This window comes from Oratosquilla oratoria, chromosome 19 (assembly GCF_046742065.1).
Source record: "Oratosquilla oratoria isolate Oo_2021 chromosome 19, ASM4674206v1, whole genome shotgun sequence".
Lineage (NCBI taxonomy): Eukaryota > Metazoa > Arthropoda > Malacostraca > Stomatopoda > Squillidae > Oratosquilla > Oratosquilla oratoria.
This window is the reverse complement of record NC_134795.1, coordinates 55861906-55871761: the sequence shown is the minus strand read 5'-3', so window position 1 is coordinate 55871761 and position 9856 is coordinate 55861906. Positions and strand designations below refer to the sequence as shown.

At 43.9% G+C, this 9856-nt stretch overlaps 2 protein-coding genes across 2 annotated transcripts in view; both read left to right on the top strand.

Annotated features, from left to right (window-relative positions):
• The first annotated feature begins 1859 nt into the window (after positions 1–1859).
• On the top strand, positions 1860–8871 carry LOC143035658 (uncharacterized). The gene is made up of 3 exons (XM_076202524.1): positions 1860–1943; positions 7416–8777; positions 8867–8871. The coding sequence occupies exons 2-3, from the start codon at positions 7685–7687 to the stop codon at positions 8869–8871; spliced, it is 1098 nt and encodes a 365-aa protein (XP_076058639.1). The 5' UTR covers positions 1860–1943; positions 7416–7684.
• The window catches only part of LOC143035907 (esterase E4-like), a 113596-nt gene continuing 112583 nt past the window's right edge, over positions 8844–9856 (top strand). The window contains exon 1 of the mRNA XM_076203109.1: positions 8844–9856. This exon is cut by the window's right edge and continues 227 nt beyond it. Coding sequence (XP_076059224.1) covers positions 8975–9856 — 882 coding nt within the window. The 5' untranslated portion in view covers positions 8844–8974.

Sequence of the window (9856 nt, the reverse complement as noted above, 5' to 3'; positions counted from 1 at the left end):
TGATCAGGACCTTCCATTTGAAAAGAATCCAAAAATTCTGGGCTTCACGTTTGATAATCACATGACCTTCAACCGGCAACGCAAAGGATCTAGGAATGAAAACCAACAAGAAATATACATACACGAAACAGCCTTAAACATGGACTTTGGGCAGCAGAGGGAAACAAATCATATTTAACAAAGAGTTCTTGAGAACCACACTTGACTACGCTTCCACAGTATGGTTTCCATAAACTAAGAAAGCAAACATTAAGACACTTTACAAACTGTAGAGAATTAAATATTGAGGATAATAAGAGATGTACTTAAATAATCATAATAGAATGCTTGCACGCAGCTACACACACTATGCCAAAACCCTGAACCATGCTAACCCATCTCATTACACTACAAAACCACAACCAACTTATACAACGAAAAAAACTACACCAGCAGACAATTATTCAAACATCTAAAACCATTCACTTGCACCAAACAATTCATACAAAATCACATTAACACTCAGAACGCAAAACAAGCAGTACAAGACCGACCACCAAACCCTCTATCCCATCAAAACCCTCTAAACATTACAGATAAAAATCCTTCCTAAATAGAAGCAAAAAACGCACAAATACGACTGCGTTCAGGTCACCACCCAGCAATAAGACGCTACTAGCACATAATAGGTTTAGCCGCAAAGAACAAACTGCCCCTGACGCAACCATCACACAAAGGACACCAAACACTTCATTTTCCATTACTTTAGCCTTTCCAAATGCAGACAACAACACGATATTTCTTCCCTGAGAGACTTATGGGTCAATCCGGTGACTGTAACCGGCTACCTGGGAGGTGCGGGCCTCCAGCAAGATGGACCCAAGCTAGCATATTGAACGGTACATATATGTTCATACATGTATACACATACATACATACATACATACATACATACATACATACATACATATATATATATATATATATAATGTATATATATATACATATGTGTATATACTCGTGTATGTATATATATATATATATACATATATATACAAACACATATATATATATATATATATATATATACATACACATACACACACATATATATATACATATATATTTATACACATAAACATACAAAAATGTGCACATGTTCATAAACATGTTCATATACATACAGTATATACATATATACATTCGTACATACAAGCATATACACATATATACATACATGAATTTGTACATGCTGTACATAAATACATACATGCATTCATACATACACATATACGTACATATATACATGTATACATTAAAATGTATATACATTCAATATACATACATTATATATACATATATATAGATGTATAACAAATACATAGTGTTCTGTACGATTGCTGAGAACACACGATGTATTAACGCCTGTAGGAGCTAAACTGTAATCAAAGCCACCACCCTTGCCCCAAGTGCACGGGCAGCCTTCGCCGGTAGCTGTTGTGAATCGACCCAGGATCGAAGCCGACCTCACCACAGCAGGCCAGAGGGACATCCAACGCATGTATTTGCGTCTACATCAGTCATGCAGGCATGCATGGCATGCGTTCCGCGGTTCCATGCACACGTATTCCTGGATGCCTGGGACGTGTACATCCACATAGGTGATGCCACGGTCCGGGTCCGCGCGTGCCATTTGCTGCCCAGTGTCACAAAATGGAGGTTTCACAAGCCACGCCCATCACCTTGGGCCAATAGGTGCCCTTGGTGAACGGGGCAGGGCGGAGGGGGGCTAGGAGGGGTTGTCGGAAGAAATGCGAAGGGGGAGAGGGGGGGGAGAAGGTGGGGTGGGTTGTGGGAGACGGGATGCCAGGTGCCAAACAAGAGAGTGCCGGTAGTTACCCATGCCTTGGTGGTCGTGATGTGTGTTTCCGACCTTCTCCCGCCGTGCGCACCGCGATGGGCAGGTGGGTCCGCCAACACGGAGGTCGTTCTTTTCCCCAAAGGCCGAGTGATTCCGACTCCCGACGAAGGAGTCGGCGACCTCCGGCGACGGGTTCTTCCCGCCAAACGAAGAACAACACGCGGCCGCCGACTGGCGTCTCGTCCATCAACTCCCTGCTCCAGAGGAATGGGGTAGAAGACACAAGAAGGCAGTGTTCTTTGCTCTGATGCTACAGAACGCACCTGGCATGACTTCTGTACCGTCTGTCTGGGCAAGGGAACCCGTAGAATCAGTGATACAAGTGTAGATCTCTCGTGAATTATTTTTTTTTCCACGGGCCATTTTGTACCTCCGCCTTCATCGTGTCCCGGCCCCCGTTTTCTTTGCAGTGCCCGTGTTTACATGGGCCGTGGGACATTCGAGTATGTTCTTGCAGACATGATGCCTAGCGTGGCCCCTAGTGCATATGGGGGAGACTTCAGATACAAGAAAATCTTTGCGGATACTCCGACACCCAACCCCATCCTGAAAAACAAAGAAGAAAAAAAGTATTTTGACCTTGAGGGGCAAGAACGCCACATTCGCAAGACGTTTGTCAAAAAAAAAAAAAAAAAAAAAAAAAAGACAATAATGATAATTCTAATTTGTTTAATGTGAGCGTCATTTCCAGACTTCCATGGTTTATGGCGCATTAGTGTGAAAAAGGAAATCTGTTCAAAAAGAATCCGTTTTGATAGTAATCTGCTCACCAGCAACTTAAGAGAAAAAAATCATGTTCTTACACGCTGTTCCATCAAACGCAAACCCTGTTTACCCTGACAGTGTAATTTAATCAGTTTGAGTGATTTGGTCACACTAAAACAAAAGGTATACCTATTCTTAGAGAGAGAGATATATTCTAAAGAGGTATACTGAGGTATTGAGAGTATGCTAATATATTTCTAATCTCTAATAAGGTTTTTCAATGTCTACTAAAAGGAGACATCAAGACACACTTGAATCAACACTTCCTTAGTGTACACAAGTTGACACAATTTCTGTCCCTTATTCATGTGAAGTTCAAGAAACACTTCTTCAACTGCTTGTGCATCGTTGTTATAAGTAATACTCAAATCGAGCTGAGACAAGTCTGATGTTTTGTGAACCAGTCGATTGCAGTTCGAGAAATCATTGACACTGATATACCGAATCTACTTATTTACAGTGTACTTCTTATTCCAGTGACAAAAATAAACTTTATCCTGATATGAAGTAAGGAGTGAGTTCTGACAATGTTGAAGTGTTTGAGTCATACAATGTAGTTCTGAGGTATAGTTACACAGCAGCTAATACCCACAGACTGAAATATATTTTGTTTGAATTGAATTCCATAGGTTTGTGATCGAAACATGCGATTGCGCGGATAACGTGACATCACTGTTATCATCTGCCACTACTCTGCTAAAGAAAAAAGAGAAGAAAAAAGAAAAGAAAAAATATTTTAAAGACAATTTCGTAATTTACGAACAGAATGTCACAAACATTTACACGATCTTGAAAAAAAAAATCACAAAAAAAAGAGGAACCCGGCAATTCATTCGAAAAAAATAAAACAGAATCGTCCAACTTTGTTATTCGCGACTTAGTCTTTCACGGTAAGACCCAAATTTCACACACGGGTCTTTTTACGTCACCTATGAATCACAAGAGTAGGACGAGCAGCTACACACCTACACACACACGTGGAAATATGACTCACATAGGTTTATATCTGCAGAAGTCGACCAAATACCTGGCGAGGGCACGAAAGAGCCTAAGATTTCTGAGCAACATTCTTAAAACAATGAGGTATTTCACAGGGCTTTTAATCTAACAAAGACCTGGTGATCTTAGTGAGCTGTGGGCTTGGATCAGGGACAAAACGTGGCCTCGAACTCTAGAAGCCGCGTCCGACCCCAGGGCCACCCCACAGCTGAGTAAAACCGGATGGTATCAGTCAGTGCGTCATTGTGTTAAAATTATTTGCATATCAACCAGGCCCAAGAGTGTTAATCCTCTTCCACAAATATGCATGTTTCAACAATTTTAACATACATTTATACGAGTCAATGCATGTAACATGAACAGAGACGTGTATATTGATATATACTTTGACATTTATTATGAAATCTATTTGTGTGTGCGTTTGTACACTTGTGATGGTACACATCTCGAATATACCTACGCAATAGACGGTGCTTCGTGTTTTAGAGTTAATACATTAAACTACAGATTTATGCTATTTGTTATACATCTACGGGCAATTATAACTGGTATAGCTGTCGAAGTGTCATACAAAATGTGGCATATATGTGTTTGTTTACATCATGATACCAGGTCATCCACGTTATATATTATTAAAGTGGCGGCGTTATACGGATACCAACACATAGTTACACACTGATTTATTCACAAAGATATATGACACATGCCACGTTGTTATTTTACCGGTGTAACGTTTAGAAGTGACGCCAACTGTACACGACTACAGACTTTCGATATTACACGACATGAGAAACGTTCTCATGAAAACAAACCGCCACTTAGCACAAGTGAACGATGAGCCAGGAGATGATGATGTTCATTATTGTGTATTTTAACAAGCTGTCGTCAAGTGATTTCGTTCACACAAGGGAACGTTCCCCCATTGAAGGTTTTTGGAAAGAATATACGAAACAATTGAAAACTTGGAGCACAGATACACAGGCTAAAGAACTTGAGAGGCAAGTGGCGATGAATCATATAACCACAAAGTTAAATGTTGCTAGTATGAGACATTCAGGTACAAACACAGGAGAGAGAGAGAGAGAGAGAGAGAGAGAGAGAGAGAGAGAGAGAGAGAGAGAGAGAGAGAGAGAGAGAGAGAGAGAGAGAGAGAGAGAGAGAGAGAGAGAGAGAGAGAGAGAGAGAGAGAGAGAGAGAGAGAGAGAGAGAGAGAGAGAGAGAGAGAGAGAGAGAGAGAGAGAGAGAGAAAGAGGGAGAGTAATGACAACAGACCGTACAACCATATCACATCCTAGGTAAACACAGGTCAAAGGTGTTTTTGCTTGTTCATTTTCACGTCATGCATTTCAAACCACGGTAAGGAAAGACGCAGTGTAAATAGATCAAGAAGATATTCAAGACAGGTTTTGATACTTCTTCACACTTTAAACTCGCAAGGAGAATTCTTTCCACCTAAATGGAACAGTCTGAGGAGAGCTTAAACAATACTATGTCGTGTATATTTCGTGTGAATTGCCTGGAGGCGGTCATAAAATATTCAAGAGAACAATCATCTTCGTTTTCTGGATTGATATACATCGGGTCTTCTGTAAACAACATCATGACTTCGTAATTCATTCACTCACGTTTTCTTTGCTGAAGAATGTAGAAAATGTTATCCTCAGGGTTTGCATGAACGAGGAAAGATGCAAGGATATCTATAATGTAATATCTTTCATATCTTTTTCGTGAGCCAAGATGCCAAGATTTTCTCACGTCGTTAGATTCATTTGTTTTAAAGTTTTTCAATTTCATCTCTGATGGAAAGAAATGAAAATGATAGGAGGACGTTATCAATCAATAAATGAACTTTAACAAGAGGTCAGATAATTCGAAATGAACCTAGATCTAAGTTAGTTTTGCATTATTATTTTCTGGCTGGGTTGTGTTTGACAAAGGATATCTTAGAATTACTTTTGTTCATTGTTTCTAGTTTACGTTCATGGGAAATTGTCTCCACAACTTGTGAGAAATTTTTTACACACGTTTCAAATAACTTTGACTACACCGAGTAATGAACTTTACACTAAATTCCAATGACTATGCACAAAACTATAATATCGTAAGACCCAGATGAAAAAAAGTTACGGTAAACAAGAATTCTTCACAACTTACATTGAAAAACCATTGGATCTATCCTTTTTCAGACCTGTTTGTTTATATCATATGGGGAAGACTGGAGAGAAACAGCTGAAGACAAGCCAGTCTGGAGAGGTATAGTGAAAGCGGTGATAGGACTGCAGTCCTGATAAACAATAGAATAGTCGTAATAGTCGTAGTAGTAGTAGTAGTAGTAGTAGTAGTAGTAGTAGTAGTAGTAGTAGTAGTAGTAGTAGTAGTAGTAGTAGTAGTAGTAGTAAAGGAGTAGTAATAGTCGTAGTAGTAGTAGTAGTAGTAGTAGTAGTAGTAGTAGTAGTAGTAGTAGTAGTAGTAGTAGTAGTAGTAGTAGTAGTAGTAGTAGTAGTAGTAGTAGTAGTAGTAGTAGTAGTAGTAGTAGTAGTAGTAGTAGTAGTAGTAGAAGTAGTAGTAGTAGTAGTAGTAAATGTTGCCAAAATTAAGAAATCACTTATCACAAATGCAAAACATCAGAACCACTGGGCCCAATGCATGACACCTTTCAAATATATAATTTCAAAATGCTAGATCACTGTTTCAATACGAAACTGGCTCGATTGGGTGACAGGACACGCATTTATTTATTTTCCTGTTTGCAATTCTTTCTTTGACAACAAATCTGATTTGAATGAATCTCATTGCAATATTTGTCACATATGTACAAGTTCTCTTCGTTCACAATATTTTGTTTGATCACAAATCTTTATAAATCGAATCTATTCAAACTTAAATGAACTTATTTTTTCAATGTGGTACATAGCTGCAAGGTATTCTTGTTTGTGATCCTTCGCTTGGTCATAAATCTTTCAATATCAACAAATTTATACTTGGTTTTGGTAAACAGTTTTGAGACATGTTACACTGAAACGAGGTATCAACATTTTCTTTCGTCACAAACCCATATATGGCGATAAACTTAATCTGACTTCGAATCATGCCGAAAGAAGCTTCACTGTCAACAACCTTCTTCTTCTTCTCAAAGCTTCACGAGCCTTCTTCTTCTTCTCAAAGCTTCACGAGCCTTCTTCTTCTTCTTAAAGCTTCACGAGCCTTCTTCTTCTTCTTAAAGCTTCACGAGTCTTCCTCTTCTTCTCAAAGGTTCACGAGCCTTCTTCTTCTTCTTCTCAAAGCTTCACGAGCCTCTTCTTCTTCTCAAAGCTTCACGAGCCTTCTTCTTCTTCTCAAATCTTCACGAGCCTTCTTCTTCTTCTTAAAGCTTCACGAGCCTTCTTCTTCTTCTCAAAGCTTCACGAGCCTTCTTCTTCTTCTCAAAGCTTCACGAGCCTTCTTCTTCTTCTCAAAGCTTCACGAGCCTTCTTCTTCTTCTTAAAGCTTCACGAGCCTTCTTCCTCTTCTTAAAGCTTCACGAGCCTTCTTCTTCTTCTTCTTAAAGCTTCACGAGCCTTCTTCCTCTTCTTAAAGCTTCACGAGCCCTCTTCCTCTTCTTAAAGCTTCACGAGCCTTCTTCTACTTCCTCTCAAAGCTTCACGAGCCTCTTCTTCTTCTTAAAGTTTCACGAGCCTTCTTCTTCTTAAAGCTTCACGAGCCTTCTACTTCTTCTTAAAGCTTCACGAGCCTTCTTCTTCTTCTTTTGCAGCCGTCGCCCCTTGAAGCCTCGGAGTCGCGGTTGGGAGATGAACAAAATCCCCTCCAGGTCTTCCGGATATCGCAAGCTCCCCCTCTCAGCTCAAACGAGCTTATTGCTATGCAGTGGCAAGACTCGAGTGTAAACACGTGGAAAGCAGTGTTAGTTTGACTTAAGACGGACAGATTGAGAGCGCAGAGTCGTGTGATCTTGTTCAGTGGCCATGTCGAGGGACATTAGCGTTGTGACTGATTGGCAAGAAGAACAATACTAAGCGAGTCATGGGTCCCATCCGCGCATCCTACGCTATCCTCCAACTCCAACATCGCTCCTCCTCATCCTCCTCCTCCGCATCCTCTCCCTCCTCCGACTCGTCACCCTCCTCCGCCTCATCCGCAGCCGCTAGGCGTCTCCACCATCATCACCATCACCATCATCACCATCTTCACCATCACCTTCACCACCATCATGACCTTCATCACCTCCAGCGCCAAGCCGCGGCGGAGGAACATGAGTGTTCCTCCACCATTCTGCTGACAGGATCGCCCTCCGTCTCCCCGTCCTCGGGCCTACCCTGCTCCTCCTCGACCTCACCCTCGCGGCCTCGGCCCCGCGACGTGGCCTTGGTGGAGGCGTCGCCTTTCCCTCTTCTCACGTCGCACTTTCTGACTCCGTCGACAGAGGACTCTACTGGCGGCGCCCGGGAGCGCCGGAGCGTCGTCATCGTCAGCTCCTCGGGCGACGGCGAGGGCGACGAGGAGGACAACGCCGCCACTGTCTCTAGCTCTTCGTCCCCCTCGCCTCCCCGCCCAATCGCGGGCGTGCTGGCGCCGGGCTCTATCGCCTGCCCCGCCTTCAGCGTCCACAGCGGATCGTCCGTTCAGATCTTCCCGTTCTCCGATGACGAAGAAGACGACGAGGGCGAGGCCGGCGGGGACGAGGAGGGGGCTGCGAAGCGTGGGCAGCAGAAGGAGGAGCCGACGTGGCATATTTCGGACATCGTCGACAGCGAAGAGGAACAAGATCAGAAGGACATGACAACAGAGAAGGAGTTCTCGAAGCTTGAGAAGGCCAACCCGGGGGTGCAAAAAGATCAAATGCAAAGGAAGAAGAGGAAAAGAAACGACGTAGAGGATGAGGAAGAGAAGGAGGAGGAGGAGGAGGAGGAGGAGGAGGAGGAAGACGGGGAAGTGGGGGAGGAACACGGAGGAGAGAGAGGAACAAGAAAGCTGGTGGGAGGAAAGGCAAAGAAAGGCGAAGACAAGAAGAAGATGAGGGAGGAGAGAAGAAAGAAAATGAGAGTTCTACTACACAAAGACAACACGTGCGGTGATAGCAACACTTGTGGAAACAAAGTGAAAGGAATTGGTGAGGGTGAGGGGGAGGGGGAGGGTGAGGGGGAGGGTGAGGGGAAGGGTGAGGGTAGAGGGAATGGGAATAACAAGGCCGCTATTAAAGAGGAGAGTAAACTGGACGAGGGGAAAGTGTCTATTAACAAGAAGAGTTACATCAAAGAGAGAGAAGACACACGTGAGGGTGCGGACGAAGGTAAAACTACGGATGATGAACCGATGGGGGAAGGAGAAGATGAAGAGGAGAAGGAGAAGGAAGAAGAAAAGTCGGAGGAGGAGGAGGAGGAGGAGGAGGAGGAGGAGGAGAAGGAGGAGGAGGAGGACAAATCCCGTGGCTGTGATAGGGAATCTTTCTCGCCGGTAGCAAGCCGGAGAGAGACCGGGACTTCAGTTGACTGTGATACTACTTCTGCTATCGCGCGGGGCGGCGAGGGCGGGGGCGGTGGCGGTGGCGGTGGCGGTGGCGGTGGCGGTTCCTTCGCGGGCCAGCCCCGCCCCGCGCACGAGCGAAGGGCGGGTCCTACCGCTCGTGCCTGGCGCTGGGACCCACGCCAGGAGCCACTTGCTGCCCCAGCACTTCGGCTACAACAAGAAAGACAACAAGTACAACCTCAAGTACAAACCTCAGAGTACAAGTTCTCACCTACTTCTCACCACGTTCTCCTCGCCAGGAGACATGCTCCTCGAACGTCATCCTCACTACCTACCATCACCATCTCCTCCTCCTCCTCTTCCTCCTCCTCCTCTCGTCCTTTACTCTCCTTAGACACAAACTTACCCCAGACTCAAGTCACCAAACACCCCCACGGTGATAATACGTATTCCATTTCTCTTCGCTCTCCTCCTTCCTCAACCTCCTCCTCCTCCTCCTCCTCAGCCCCCTCCAAGAATAAGGGGGAGGAGGAAGAGGAGGAGGGGGTACTGGATATTCGCCCTTCCCTCGGTAACCCGCAGAAGACCCAGAAACCTCCCGAAGAACCTGTGACCAGTTCGGGCTCTGGAGGCGAGGAGAACGAAGATGAACCTGAAGATCGTCAGGAACTCTCTCGGATCGAGAAAAATCATGTTAAGGAAGAGAAGAACGATGAAGTGCCCAGCGAG

Excerpts from the sequence above, each read along its gene's own strand:
- LOC143035658 (XM_076202524.1), top strand. The coding sequence starts at position 7,685 with ATGGGTCCCATCCGCGCATCCTACGCTATCCTCCAACTCCAACATCGC.